The following is a 15,701-nucleotide window of genomic DNA, read 5'->3' as shown; positions in this document are numbered from 1 at the left end:
AGTATCGGTCCTATAGTCTGCTTTAGACTTCGTGATGGGCCCCATCTTTTTTATGGCATTAAGTTGCAGGCATATGTTAACGTTCGGTGGCAGTCGACTGTAAATAGAAAAAAAAAAGGGGAGGCGGAGTAGGGTCACGCCGAGAATGAGAAGGGGGCGAGGTGTATGGTGTGCCTTTTTTTTTTTATAATATAAGAGACTTTGATGTCTAAAAGGGGGGAAAGAAGACGATCATGAGGGCGGGGTGGTCTAAGTTAAACGAGATGGAACGAACAAGCCAAGTCCCAACGAGTAACCTACCAAAAAAAAAAAAAAAAAGATCCCAAGATGTCGTTGTCCTCTTACAACTGTTTAACTTCTCGTAGCGGCTGACGTCTCTTTTACACGGGTCATGAAATTTACAACTATTTACGTACAATATCACAGATCAAGTTACTTTAAGGTAACAGAGCACTGCTAGCGAAAGCTCAGCTCTCATTCCTTGGCCATTGTGCCTACATAGAATGGACCAACCAGCCAGTCATCTAGGCGGTTTTTTACCGCTCGACCGTGTCCGTGTTGGACGAACTCAATTGTTTAGGTTGTCTTGTGTGTAATGTAATAAATCGCCTTTTACATAATAATAATAATGACGTATCAGGCCAGAAAAACAAAACAAAAATGAAACGTATAGAAGGGGGAATATGAGGAACGAATTACTGAAAAAATTCTACTACGAAAATGTGACTAGCCACGCAGAGAGAAGTCGATGAAAAACAAACAGGAGCCGTTTTTTAAAATGTTTTTCGGTTATATGGCAAAAGGGGGCAAATTTTCGAAATGGTTATAAGACTTGATGACATGACAAAAAGAATGAGGGGGGGGGGTCGGACTAGATTAATCAAGGGAGTGGTCACGATCATAGAGTACAGCAAGAGAGGGATAGAGGAGATAGTGACGGAACCGATTCGGAAATTGGAACGAGCTTCCTGGTCCCTCTAAATATTTACGAACGACTGGGTAAAACAAAAAGGTTGCAGATGTACACACAAAAAAAAAAAAACGAGAGTTACATACAGAAATTCATATCAATTATCCTTCAGCGAAAATGGCAAAATATCAAACACGTTGTACGGGTATAGGCCTAAATAGATATTCATGTTTTCGAATAACATTACGACTAGTACTTTTTTTTGTTAAATGAATGCAGCATGACGTGGATTCAAGTCACAATCGTCTGCAACACTTGCACGGATATTTCACAATGACTGCCGCAATTTTGGAACGAAATTCAAAGAATTGGGACGTGAAAGCAATGACCTCCATCTTGCAGCGTGCGTTACCGTGAATTGTATACAAACGAAACAAAACCGTCGTAAACCGACGAGGTCGAGATCAAACTATTTACACTGGCAAGAGCAAACCTTACAGTAAGGGGGTAGGAAACATACACGATCCGAAACCTCCGGCTTCCAACCAACAGGGAGACGAGAAAAGTACAGGCCTAACATGTACGCATCAAATTCGGAATTGCCATTGACTATGTACACACGCATGTACACACACACACACACACGTACACAAAGAGTGACAGCTAGTGAAAATAGTCGGTTCAGATGCGCTCCGACATTCACCGTTTTAACATATAAATACGCCAGACTTTGAGGCAATTACACCGATTGAAACGAATAGAATAGCGTCATCACCCAGAAAATGTGACGACAGGGCCGACTGAGGGAATGTAAAGAGGTGAAAAATGCAGGTTATTTTTATTTTTTTTTTTTTTTCTTTTGCCCTGGAACCGTTAATAGTCCTTTTTTCTTCTTCAAGCGTAGTGCGGATAAGATCCTAGATGGGAAGTGACGTGTCCCGGGTGGTGATGATGGTGGTGCTGAAGGGCGTGGCCGCTCATGGGCATGTTGGAATAGAGGTTGGCCGCGCTGACGCCGCCGGGGTTGGTTGACCAGTAGGGCGACGGTGGCGGGAAGATGGCACCTACGTTAAAACACACGTCTGTGGATGGAAAAACAAAAAAATTTTTTTTTAAAAACAAACATTATTTTTACAATTTCAAATATTCCATCCAAGCCAAATGTAGAAAGTAGTTGATCAAAATTTCGATTGTTTTCATACCTGGTGAAGAGCTCATGGCCGAATGGGCGCCGACCAGATTGAACTTAGATCCGGCGGCGTGATACGACGTCATGAACAAGTCCGACTGGTATTTGTAGGCCGGATCGGTGGGCGTCGGCTGCGTCGCTGCCGCTAACCCTTGGAAATCGAACTTGTAGGCGTAGCGTTTGCCGTGCACTTTGCTCATGATGTTCTTGTCGTAGTAATAGCTGCACAAAGAAATTCACATTAAGTTTGATACAGAACAAGAGGAACGAATAGGTTAGAATGTTTCACGTCCTAACTAACAGCAGATAACGAACACACACACACACACACACATAAAAAAGGACTAATAAAACTTGATGGAAGAAGAGATATGCTCCAATTAGATGAGTTATTCCATCTGGTAGTGCCCAGCCGCGTAGAAAGACGACAGTTGTCCCATTAGAGGCTTTTAATAGGCCACGATCGACAGTATAATGAAGCGCGTTGCGTTTGTTAAGAGACCCATTCGTTTCGACCGCGCTCGTTAGAGCACCACAAGTCCTCCGATAGCGATTTAAAAACATCAAAGCCACTCTTCATCGTTTTCCTACCCAACTTCGATTACCTTTCCCATAAAGGATACTGGAACGGTTGCAATAGCGTCACCCTTGTCAAAACATGATCCCTTTTTTTTTTTTTAAATCTAGGCCAGATTTTGATGTAGAGCGTTACAAACATGATTCACAGAATATGATTGGGATTATATTGTGCGGACGCAATATGCCTGTTCTTCTCTAACATTTGGGTACGCTCTACTGATAGAAAGATGTTACGCTATTTATTTATCAAGTTCGATGCGCATGTTGTGATTCTTTATTGCTTCATCGAACGCGTGTCTCTCTCCCCCCCCCCCCCGTTCAATCCAGTGCTGTCTGTGTTGACCTTTCTGTCGACGAGGCTGATTCGGTCCCATTGTCATGGCTTGTATTTCATCTATCGATTCTTCCATGCAGTGCGCCGCTATCCCCTTCGCCCCTTGCCATCGATAGACGTGCAATCATGTCCGCCGCGTTTCGCCCGTCAATGTAAGCGAGATATTTGTAAAGCTGCTTTACGTTATGGAAAGATTAGGATCATCTACAATCCTCCTCCTATCCTCACAACGTTGTTGTTTTTTGTTTTTTTTGCATACCGAATGAGGATTACCCCTTGCTTTTTCTATTCTTTAGGGAAGCCTGGAATATGATGGATGACAGTTGCACATTAGTCCAACCTATAGCATCCGCCTTTGTCTGTGTGTGTACATATTGATGGATAGGGGAGGATCGTATGGATATGTAGAAGACATTGTACTTACCGTAGAGCTCGGCTGAGTTTGTCGTAGTTCATGTTGGGTTTAGATTTCCGTTCGCCCCAGCGTCTGGCGACCTCGTCGGGATCGGTAAGTTTGAATTCGCCGTTGGTGCCTTCCCAGGTGATGCAGGCCGCGTTGGACGAGTCGGACAAGAGTTCCAGCAAGAACTGCCACAGCTGGATCTGGCCGGAACCTATCCATCACAATCATGTTTGTCTTAGATTTCGTCTGTGTCTAAACAAAACAAAAAAAAAAAAACGCTTATCTATTTACCTGAACTGGCCAATCTGCTACTAGTGGCACCAAACATTTGATACGGATCTGTACAAGGAAAAACAAAAACAAAAATGGCATTGATTACTGTTCCATGCGGATGTGAAAAACAAACAGTTGATTGGTGGAAAAGAGATAACACAGACAATGAAAGATGTTCATTTAAAGACGTTGTCCACAAGTGATTTAGCTCGAGTGTATACGCTAGATGGCAAAGGTTAATACTCGAGGTTGTTGTTAGGCCCGTGTTTCTCTTTTTTTTTTTTTTCGGATGGGAAAAGAAACGAAAGGAAGAACGAAGTGGAGGGAGGGAGTAAAATTGATTGTTGATGAGCTGTCGATGATGACGAAATGGCTTCTCCGTCGATAGACGGTAGAGAGGGGAGGTCTTTGCCGGCATTATTGCTCATCTCGCCTCATTAGCGGCACCCTTTTTTGCAATCAAAAGCGCTCACTCATTTTGCTGGCCCTCATTGCTGCCGCTCGATTTGCGACAACGAGCTGGAAAGGGGGGTGGGGGGTGGAGTGTGACCCCTCCGGTTCAATCGCCAAGTGAGATCAAGGTTTTTATCCTACCCCTCGAAAAGGGAACGTTAGTCGAGTAGATGTTTAGATAGTCGGGTGATTTTCGATGTTGTTTCCCGAACGAGAAATCATCGTCGTGAGTCTCTAATAAGCCAATCAGCCAAGTCCAGTAGTCGCTTTCTTTTGATCTGTTGATCTTTTTTTTTTTTTTTCATCATCTTCTTTCTTTCTTCTTTTTTAACAGATACAACCATTGCCATATTCTCTCGCCCTTTTTCTTCATCTTCGAGCCGTGTATGGCGGACTAAGCTACAGAAAAAAGAGGGGCACTGCAGAACTACAAAGTCGGAGATGAGGGGTAAAAAAAAAAAAAAGGGAACCCCTCAACTATCTAATCGTCGCTGTGATTAGCGCTAATTTCAACCCGCCCATCGAATCTGCCAGTTCACGCCACCCGCTGATTTTGAATCTCTTTCGTCATCCCTAGTAAAAGAACTTAAAAAAAAAAAAAAAAACAAACAGATGTTCTTTGCTTCGTGACAGACTTTTAAAATATGAGTTGCAAATGAGCTATTTTTCTGTTTTAAAAAGAAGGACCATTGAATCAAGACCTTCAAGCGACTGCGAATTTCATAGTTTTCCTATAGAAGCGAATAAATAAACAGGGGCGAAACGGACCCGTTCCGATCTCCAATTGTTCACGTTTGTTTGCCGTCGTCGTCGTGACTGGGTGACAACGAGCGGGGGGGAGACCAGAAAGAGAGAGTCTATATTAGATGAGGGGAGGGCAAGCCGCGTCGAAATAAGCAAACAACATCGGGCGGCCTGAAGAGAAGGAATGGCCTTTTCTGTTGGGTCCAGCAATCGAAATATATTACATAAAACTATTCAAAGCCCCGTGTGGTCCAAGAAGCCCGACTCGGTTTTCGGGTCAATCTACAATTGTTTTGTTACCTGACTGACGTAGGTGTTGGCTGTCGGTGGACGTGCTGGACGTCGTCTTGGCCACCACTGTGAGCGCTGTCGATGACGACGTATTGTGAGATCCATAACCTGTTTCGATCAAGAGGCAAAATACAAACTCCATTAGTCAAAGCAAGTTGATCGTGTGATCGAGAGGCGAGTCAATCATCATTGAAAACCGTTTAGGCCAATTTATTTTCCATTCCGTTTGAGGGAATGACGAACATTGTTGGCTGTAGGACGTAACGAAATAACTCGGCAGATAGAGAGCGTGAAATTCGATTCGATCGGGTTCTGCTGGCTCAAATCATTCGGCATTAATGAGGCAACAACTCTCCCCTTCTCTGACTCGCCATTGATTTACTGTAGACGATGGAACCAAAAAAAAAAAAAAAAAAAAAAGAAAAAGCATCAAAATAGCTGCAGCATCCCCATTGAGAAAATGATCAACTTTGTCTGAAACTTGAATGAAAACTGGCGTTCTTCTTTCCGTATAAAAATCAAAACAAGATAACAGGAGAGAAGGGCGAAAAAAATACAAGGGACGATCGAGTGGGGAAGGCTAAACAAATAAAAGCCCAGCGCCAGGCCAGCAGCTAAAACCAATTGCTACATAAATATCCATATGTCACATCACTATATAAACGTGTGCGTCTCTCCGATAAAATTGCTTGCGTCTGTTGATTTCTTTTTTTTTTTTTCCTTTTTTTTATTGTTGTTGTTGGTGCGACTCAAAATTCTATTTTCTTCCCCTTCAGCTACGGTCGCTTCCCTCCCTGTGGCGATGACGATTTTTCGGCCAGATTCGTTTACGTTATGACTCGTATGAAAAAGAAAGAAAGAAAAAAAAAAAAAAAAACACATACGCACTAGACAAACTAATGAAATAGGCGGACAGACCGGAACTGGCTTCCCGATGAAGTTTACTGTCTCTACCCTTAGGCGATTAATCACAAATTGAATTTGTATTTCACGTCCCTTTTTAGAATTGAACTGTGATTGTTTGCCCAAACGAAAAGGTTCGTTTGCCCTTCAATCACAATTGCTTACTTCGTTATCTGGACTCTTCAAATTTTGCTTTTTTTTTTTTTTTTTTAAATCTACAAGTGCTAAGCGTCATCAATCCATTCACCTCTTCTTTCTATGTGAAACTGATAGGTTTCTCCCTCAGTGATTCCTAGGCCTTGGAAGACATCATCAATCACGATCCATTCGTCGGCTTACTGTCAACTTGTTCGCATTCAAGATTCAAACAAACCTTTTAACTCATGCTCACATTTGTAACTCGTTTAAATAATTAAAGCAAAAATGTAAAGAAAGAAACAAAAAAAAAAAAAATAAAAATAAAAATCAAATCAAATCAAATGAAATGGGACGTCTGGCGTGAGTGACAGGACAATTTTACAAGTACAAGAGACTACAGTCCCCCCGCCTTTTTCTGATCTCGTTGGACGCCCCGACGCTTGCTCTACTGGCCTCAGGTTAAAACAAATATTTGCGTCACGGACGAAGACGAACATAGAAGGGACTGTCGGTCGAGTGACGAAGAGGGGCGATGGAAATATACGTTTCTCGTCTCCCTTGATTGCGAGCTTTCGTTCACTTCAAACTGGCGGACGCTCCCTTGATTCGAATCAACCTCTCTCACTTCCCAATCCCTCTTGTTGCCTTTGCCAATATCCAGACGGGCCCTACACACACACACACACACACTGGCCGGGCCACCCTCTTTCACCACCAACGCCACACACCGATGAGCGCCCGTTCGCCGAGCTTTCGTTCTAATATGTAAAACGCCGTTGGCCGGTCTCTTTGTGTCGGCAGGGAAAGGGCATCCGACCTTAAGTGTCGTCCTATACACAGAACACACAAGCAAGGGACACAGTTCTGGTCGTCTCAATCAACGACATAGACTTTGTCTTCGTCTTTGATCTTTCGCACGCATTGAAGGTGGTGGCGCCTTGTTCCAAGGCGTCGTGCCAAATATTAGTTTTGCGTCTATTTATAATGGAATTAAGGGCGGCATGACGAGGTTTGGCGGGCTAACTGTTACGGCATGCGGAGTTCGTGAAGTTAATACTATAATTCGAATGAGAAATGGGCTAAACGACTTACCGGATGCCTGCGAAGCGGTGGGTGAAGTCCAGGCCGACTTGTAATTCGATTCTATTTCAAGAGAACAAACAGATAGTTTAGTAAACAAATTTCAAACACTTGGTCGATGTTGACCATTTTTGAAAAGCGAAATAAATCAAGGAATGAAACGATTAGGACTAGCGCAAGTACCGCTGGTGAGCAACATGGGGAAATTGGTTATAGGTGCTGGCCTGCCAACTTGATCTTCGCTGCCGCTGAACGGTTTCACGTCCAGCATTTCAAAAACAAACAGACGAACGGAGAACCTTCAATCGTCGTGCGTCCAACGAGGAGGGCAAAACAATCAAAGCAAACGGTTTCAACTCAGAGATCGACACTCAACACACGATTTTTTTCGATTCACTTTGTTCCTGTTTCGCGTTTTTTTACATCAACGTGGTCTTCGACGTCGCACGAATAATTCACGACGAAAAGAAGGAAACAGCACGAGATAAAGTCACGTCGCGAGATGGCGAACGAATCAAAACTTTTTTTTTCTTCTTCTTTTAAAAAAAAAGAAGAAAGAAAAGAAAGCAAAGCCGAATGAAAAAGAGTAAAAAAAAAAAAAAAAAAATAGAATAAAAAGGAAACTGATGATACGGCGAACGAAAGTGAAAAGAGTGCAAAACGGAACTGGCGGCGGAATAGAAGACTCGGCTGGTGTCCAGGAAGTTAACTTCACGCTCTCATCTCGAAGCTGAATCTATCGGCGGGACGTGCACATCACAGGAAAGGGATGAAACGACGATGACACGTTTCCGTCGTCCCCTGACACCATATATCCCCACCACGCGGGCGTAGCGGCAACCAAAGCAAGTCACACTTTAGCCTTTTGCCCGTCCTCACGATGGCCTAGCAAAATAATATTTAAAAAAAAAAAGGCGCTATGCTCCTGCGCGATCCTCATCTACTTTGTCAACGCCCATCAAGCGCTTCCTTACCGAGGCTAAAGAACAGGGAGGAGTTTCCCTTTTGCCGCCAACAGCCAATCGCTGTGCGCGTTTGGGGAGCGTCGCGACGCAAAACCACACATCTACCCAACTATTGGCCGTATTCAACTCCCCCTCACCTTTCGACGCCGACTTTTTATTTTTTACTTTAAAAAAAGGAACGGACGTGTTGGGGAAAAAAAAAATTTATCCGGGACACTGGCGGGAATTTCAATTGACATTCATTATTTTTTTTTTCTTTAAAAATTAAATTAAAAAAAAAAAAAAATACTCCAAATGCATTTTATAAAATAAGGCTACCACCGAACCGTTAGGAAGAGTTATTATACGAAAAAAAGAAAACTGCGTTCGCTAAAAGTCTACACAATGGAGGTGTAATGCATCTACCAACACGAACAGCGGGTGGTCTGCGAGGGGTGGCGGTACAGGGTCACAAGTCGCAAGTCACTTTCGGGAATAATAGTTTGGCGCGTGCGATATTAGAACTGGTGAAGAGGAGGAGTTCCCACACTATGTAGCCTACCCCAACGTGGATATTGTGCGACCCCCTGTCAACCCGCACGCACGGGCCTCGCTGTCCTTTTTTTTTTTTTTCTCTGTTGAATTGTACAGTTCAGAAAACAAGACGGACACAGTCAGAGGGGTCCGGCCGTCCTATCCGTAAGTGGGGAGGAACAATACGCTCGTCAGGGCGGGCCAGGAGGTCGTACGGCTAGTGACGTGGACAATATGCGCGCACAAGTCGTTAAAATGCATTTGACTAGACGGCCCTTCTTTCTTTTTTTTTTTTTTTTTTCCTCTTGCGACAGTACGTACCGGTGAAATGGGATGAGCGACGGCGTTAGACTCCATGTTTTTCGAAACGCTATAGTTGTTTTTGAATTGGAACGCAGAGTCTTGTGATGGCTGATGGGAACGGCGAGTGACTTTTTAAAGGAGGAAGGCCTTTTAGACGGAGAGGCACGTGCTCCTTTAATGCATTACAACGCAGGGTTTAATCGAGCTGAATGCAATCGCCTGACTGCATCGCTGAATGACATTACGAGGGGACAGAGAGATAAATACATATGCTACATTAGAAGCCAAAGGGATGATCTACATTATCTACTAGCTGTACAACGATTGGCCATGTAACAAGGGAAAGCGGCTAAAAAGATCTAAGAACATCTGATTTCTTTCATCCCTGATCGGTTCTTTTCTACGTCCCGGCAATGACGTCAGTGATACAAGGAAATGTTTTTTTTTTTTTGGCATCTTGAGCTCTGTCTCTTATTTTTTCTTTATTTATTTGCGCAATAATTTATTAAACTTTATTGAATTAAAATTGAAGAAGGCTCTTAGCAACCCATAAGAGCTTTCTTAATGATATTCAACAAATGTTAAATGTTATTAATGGCTGAACAATTGGTTGATAATATGACCATTATCTGCAATTGTATAGAGATGTCACTATAGGGGATGAAGTTGATTTAGATCGATCCGTAAATAGAAAGAATAAAAAAAAAAAAAAAAAAAAGAGACGAGTTCATCTAGTGGAAGATTGCATAAATTGAGCGAGGGAGGGCGATAAGGACATGGGAGAGTGAGTCCGTGAATTGAAGAGGGGACATCGTGAATGGCGCCATTTTTCACGGTTCACGGCTCCTCTGTCATGTTCCTTTTTTTGCTTCTATTGTCCTACACTGACTTCTCTTTCGTTTTGCCACAGTGTAGTACAGTACAGTACTGCGATGGCCGGCCTAATCCAAACTTTCCCACATCAAACACACACACCCTCCCACTCTACTCATCCCCTATTCTTCTTGCCTATTCTTTTATTTCATTTTTTTTTTGTACTTTGTGTTGGCGGGAGGAGGAGGGCGGAGAGATATGGCTGGGAAAATAGGGAAATAAATGGCCAACCCAAAGCTTTTCTATTACAACAACAACTAGTACTTGCTACAGCTATTATAGCAGTGACGATTAAGACTACACGGCATATCGTACACACACACACACACTAGTCAACAACGCGTGACACGGTAAACCCCAGCCTCATCGCTCCTCAGCCGTGCTTTATTTTTTTTTCCCATCCTCCTTGTTTTTTTCTGTTTTTGTTATTGATGCGTGATTTATGAACAACTACACTGCGTGCCTACTAGCAAGTCGTGTTCATCAGTCATTAGCAGTTGTCAAACGTTTTTTTTTTTTTGGGGGGGGGGAGGGGGGAGTAGGAATTAACTTATCGCCCTTTTGATTGGGCTAATCCCTGACGTCTAATCACAAGGACCAACTGATCAACTGATCCTTGTGATTCAAATTGACCGATCAATTATCTGTTTACTTCTGCGATAAAAATAAAAAATGGGTAAACGACGAGTAGTAACTGCATGGCGTACCCAAATTGAGTTTAATCCTTTTAAAAAAAGAAATGTGTGTACTACGAAAGGGGCAACGTCTCGTTCCCTGGACAACAATAGGACACGTGCATGTCAAGCCACATACCATCTCACTTCTGACGTGATAATGAAAACCAACAAACGGGTGTTAATCAGTTTGAATTGTAGACGAGGGACGGCCAAATTCAAAAGCGCCTTCTTTCTTTTAAAAGGGAGCATACGCAACAACAACAACAACAAAAAAAAAAACATGACAGTCCGGGACAATCGGGGGGAGGGTGCGCGTTTGAACGAGTAAAAGGGCGTCGGTGGTGGGTATGGGAAAAAAAAAAAAAGAAGACGAAAGGCTGGATCACATTGCGCTTTTTTTTTTTCTTTTAAACACGAGTCCCGTTTTTCTATTCATTCGAAAAATGACGACGCACGCGCTCGGCTCGATTTGCTCGGATGACTTTGCGCGATAGAGTCGCACCCCCTCCCCCTCTTTCCTGTTTCTATAGGCTCATTTTTTTTTTTTTTTTTTTTGATAATGTAACAACATGCACCGTATGCGCCCCCTCAATCATCGTTTCAACTATTACAGCAGCGCCCAAGCCTTTCATTGGCAAGAGACAAAATATAAAAAAAAAAAAAAAAAAAGAAGGGAGAAGGCGCGCAATCCATCAGGCAGGCAGGTCACGTGACCGGGATCTACCAGGATGTATGTGCCAATAAACATAAATTTCGCCGATGCCATTTCGATTTTCCACGCAAACGTTGAAGAAAAAAAAAAAGAAAAAGAAAAGAAAGAAACTGTTCAACAATGGCCGGCGGAATCACTTGGGTAAGCGTTGCAGTTCCACAACGAAATAAGGCTTAACTCGGTTGTTAGCTGCAAAATCAATAGAACTCGACGTAGTTGTTGTTTTTTGTTTTTGCAACAAATAGAAAACTTTTTTTGCAGCGTGCAACTATATCAGTGACACATTTGATGTCGGGGGGCCGCTCGACGGGCTAGTTGTTGTTCGAATGCGAGTGCTCTTCGACCACCAAGATAGATGGTGTGCATATCCATCAGCTACCACTTCCGACTAGCCATCATTGCCTATCCGGTTTGTCGGCGGGGAGGCCACAGCGAGTCCTCCCGGTGCCAAAAGAGAGAACCCTATCCCTTTTCGTCGTCTAGCTTTTTAGTTTGACAGTATAAAGAAGTGAGGATTGTAGCCTGATCCAGTCGATGCAAACCCAACTATAAGCTAGACGTTGCGTGCTAAAGAGCTTAACAAAACAAAAACAAAACAAAACAAATAACTCACCGAAATCGGGCGACGTCCTCGATCCCGGATGGGACGGACTCGATTGTTGCTGTTGCTGCTGTTGTTGTTGTTGTTGCTGCAACTGCTCTGCTTTAGTTCCTTCGTCATTGAAACAAAACAAAAAAAAAAAAAAAAGAAGACAGTTAGGAATTAGAGGGCAGCCGTTAAGTCGAATAGTGTTCTCATTTACTTTGATGATTGCGTTTTTCAGCGTTGCCAGTAGCGCCGGCCAAAGCGGACGAACTGGCCAGTTTACTAGACGAACTCGTCGATGTTGGCAAGAGGCCGTTCTGCTGGCCGCCGCTGCCGGCGTTCGATTCGTGTTGCTGCTGTTGCAGGGAGCCGACGGCCGCTGCGGCCACCGCGGCCGCGGCGAATCCGGCGGCGAAGTGCGACGTGGCCGAACTGGCCGGATTGACGACACTGTGATGGTGGCCACCCGCCGTGGCCGTCACAGCCACCCCGGCGTGATAGTTTTGATGATGATGGTGGTGATGCACGGAATGGTGATGATGAGAAGGGCCTCCTACCAGCGCACCCGACGTCTGATGGTGGTGGTGATGGTGATGATTGCCCGACGATCCCACCACAGACGCCGAAGACACCGAAGAACCGATGGCCGACGAGTGGCCGGCCAGGTGGTGATGTCCTCCGTGACCCGATCCTCCCAAAAAATTCTTAACCCCACCGCTGCGCTGATGATGTTGTTGCGCCTGTTGCTCAATGCTTTGCTTCAATTGTTCCAACGTGGTCGGACTGGCGAACGTCGGGAATCTGTCAGGAAATCATTTTTTTTTTTTTTTTTTTTGTTGCACATTTTCAAAATCGAATCATGATTCATTTGAAAAATTCTTTCCAATGAACTAAGTACCTGGAGGTGTAGGCGGCGGCAGTGGCCCAAGGAGCGGCGGCGGATTCGGGAGTGACGCCGGTGATGTTAACGCCGATATTGACGGAAAGGTTGACTCCGGCTGCGCTGACACCGAAACCGGCCAGCGCCAGTTGCTGGGCGGCCGTTTGCTGCTGTTGCGAGGCAATGGTCGTCGACGACGTCGCCATGTTGTTGTTGTCGTTGTTGTTGGTCGCGCTCTCTTCCGACTTGACGACGGTGGCCGTCGACGCCGTCGAACCTTGGCCGACCAGTTGGTGTCCCAGCTGATGGTGCGAGTGCGGCGGGCTGATGTGGCCGCCGCTGTGATGATGCAACGCATGTTGAGAGACCGCGTGATGCGACGGGTGAGTGTGGCCGCTGCCGTGATGAACTTGCTGCTGATGGTGATGATGGAGGCTCGCTGTCACGTTGTAGTTTTTACTGCCTCCCGTCGAAGCCGATCCGCCGCTGCTGAAATCCATCGCCGTAAATTCGAATTGTGTTTTATGTTTTGTTTCTTTTTTCTTTTTTCTGTTTTCTTTTTTTGGAAAAATACAAAAGGAAAGAGAGTTGAATAATTCAATTTGATTTGAATTGCATGCGCAGAAAAAAGAAATAGAATGAACGTGTCATTGCAGTGACTTGATGTTGCTGTTCGCCTAATAGGGAAAATTGAAGAATAACATTACAGAAATAGTAGGTAATACGAAAAGCTTAAGGGCAAATGCATGTGCGCCGGGGCGCTTGATCAAGGTTGACGCGCTTCCGCGGAGCGCCGGAACTTGTCATTTGGGACAGGAAGCGACCGAAATTGACAAACGTCGTTCCTCTTCAATCCACCCAACCTCCTTTCGTCTCTCTTTTTTTCACCACCCTACCCCTAAACTCTCACTAAGCATATGCCAACTCCCCTTAAAAAAAAAAAAAATAAACGCACTCTCTTATCCCGCACTAAAAACTGCCCTTAAATAAACAGAAGGACACCAAAAGCCAAATTAAAGGGACTACTAAAAAAACAAACAAAAAAAAAAAAAACAACGGCCCATCCATTTCACTTACTAAAAAATTCAATTGTTAAAAACAAAGAAATCGTACCTCAGCAAAAGAATAATTTAAATATTATTTACCTGAGCCGAGAAATGGGCCGCCCCAAAAATAAAAACACGAACGATCTTGTTGGCTAGCGAGAAGATGGTCCTACTGCCAAATGTCTTAGCAAACCCGCGTACACGCACTGGTGTGGGACCGTCAACGTCCACACAGACACACACGCACACAGACACAGACACACACACACACACACACACACAAAAAAAAAAAAAACGTGGTGCCTTTCGCACGGCACTTTCCGTTTCCTGCGGATCTCTCTCCACCAGCAATTCCGGATCGTGTGGCCGGAAGAACAGTTGTCGAGGTGCTTCTTCTCGGCTCCTTATAACGGCGCCGCTGCGAAATTCGGGACGACTTTCACGAAAAGACGGCAAAAGCCCCAAGTTCCCTAGTTCAACATGGCGGATTTGATTTTCGGGTTGTCCCTTAAAATGCGGATGCACTTTGAAATTGCGTAGGAAGTTGGTGCTTGTTAGGAGCGGATTCGAACAGCCAATTTCAACGTGATCAACTCGACGTAGGAAGTGAATTGAAAAAGAGGCGGACGAGCGGGTACGGGAAGGAGATGATGAAACAAAGGAAGAAGAAAAATAGACACGACAAGGACAGCTGGTAAAAAGGGTTGTCCGTACTGCAACACTTGAAGGGAAGAGAAGAGAAAAAAATAAAAATAAAAGAAAGAAAGAGAAAAGGGAGCGTACGTAACGGTACGAGTTTAGCACTGGGCAACGGAGTGAATCGACAAGAAGCCGGTTGCGGATGGCGGCAGCAACGGGATCGTTGTCTATTTCTATCTATCTGGGACCACTTGCCTCGGAAGTTTGAACGGAAACTTCGCATCAGACAGAGACACACAAGGCAAAGAGAGAACCCGCCGGATTCCTAGCTGCAGCTCCGGGCTTCCGACCGACCGACACTCCCTCCTCCGGCCCCTCCTCTTTTCCAGATTTTCTCTCGCTCTCTTATTCCAACATTTTTTTTTTTTTTAACCTTCATCTTCTTTCCCAGGGATTTCTTCTTCCCTCTTTCTACCCTGGATCTGTTTCTCCTCTCTTGGCCATTGCACTTCATTTGCAGGTCTCCCCCCCCCCCTTCCCCGTCCTTCCTCTTGGTCCGTCATCTATGGTATCCTCAGTAGCAACGGCGCTCCAATCTCCGCTGTCGGCCGACGCAAACTCCTCCTCCTAATGCCACTTTTGCCTCCACCCATTTCCTCATTCGCCTCCTCGTTCCGTTTGTTTTTTTCTTCTTCTTCTTCTTTCGCCAAGAGGTTGGCGAATGTTCTCCACCAAAAGCTGCTCATTGGACAAGACCTACAACAATTTAAGCGGCGCTGCAAACTCGGTCGGCATAGTCTTATGTCTTCAAAACAGAAAAAAAAGAAGAACGTAGCATCACAGTCCTTTTGTTTCCGTACTAATGAAAATTCATGTCGGATCTCCGCTCGTTTCTTTTTTAGGTGCCTCGCTTCGTTCAATTTTTGCGCATGGCGACGTGATTCCCATCGTCTTGTTTTTCTTATGTAAGTGGTATTAATGGTGTTGTCATCATCCATCAAGGTTCCTCTTCTCTTTCATCCGATTGCCCTTCCCTTTTTTGCTTATTTTTTTTTTTTAACCCCGAAAGCAGAAAGAGCTGCTAGAGAGTGCGGCAAAATTTTAATGAAAAAAAGGAAGAGGAACTGAATGGAAGAGCCGCACGAAAGATGGAGTGACGAATAACCAGGAAAAATGTCATAACAGGGGAGGGAGGGAGAAAAAAAAAAAA

The 15,701-nt window shown here is 44.4% G+C and overlaps 1 protein-coding gene across 1 annotated transcript; it reads right to left on the bottom strand.

The window, feature by feature from the left end:
- Nucleotides 1-1,722: 1,722 nt before the first annotated feature.
- Nucleotides 1,723-14,492, bottom strand: LOC130701416 (DNA-binding protein D-ETS-3-like). Its single transcript, XM_057523389.2, has 10 exons — nt 13,952-14,492; nt 12,825-13,362; nt 12,144-12,727; nt 11,954-12,052; nt 7,310-7,360; nt 5,186-5,284; nt 3,707-3,754; nt 3,437-3,626; nt 2,113-2,321; nt 1,723-1,992 (listed from the first exon to the last, which is right to left on the bottom strand). Exons 2-10 carry the CDS (start codon nt 13,304-13,306, stop codon nt 1,805-1,807), a joined length of 1,950 nt encoding a protein of 649 aa, XP_057379372.1. The 5' UTR covers nt 13,307-13,362; nt 13,952-14,492; the 3' UTR covers nt 1,723-1,804.
- Nucleotides 14,493-15,701: the final 1,209 nt, after the last annotated feature.

The sequence above is a fragment of the Daphnia carinata genome, chromosome 10, assembly GCF_022539665.2.
Source record: "Daphnia carinata strain CSIRO-1 chromosome 10, CSIRO_AGI_Dcar_HiC_V3, whole genome shotgun sequence".
NCBI lineage: Eukaryota > Metazoa > Arthropoda > Branchiopoda > Diplostraca > Daphniidae > Daphnia > Daphnia carinata.
The sequence above is the reverse complement of the archived record's forward strand: the minus strand, read 5'-3'. Positions and strand labels throughout refer to the sequence as shown.

Coding starts and splice junctions, on each gene's coding strand:
- LOC130701416 (XM_057523389.2), bottom strand. CDS start 13,306: ATGGATTTCAGCAGCGGCGGATCGGCTTCGACGGGAGGCAGTAAAAAC. Junction 12,728..12,824: donor GCCGCCGCCTACACCTCCAG/GTACTTAGTTCA, acceptor ATTTCCTGACAG/ATTCCCGACGTTCGCCAGTC. Junction 1,993..2,112: donor GGCCATGAGCTCTTCACCAG/GTATGAAAACAA, acceptor TTCCATCCACAG/ACGTGTGTTTTAACGTAGGT.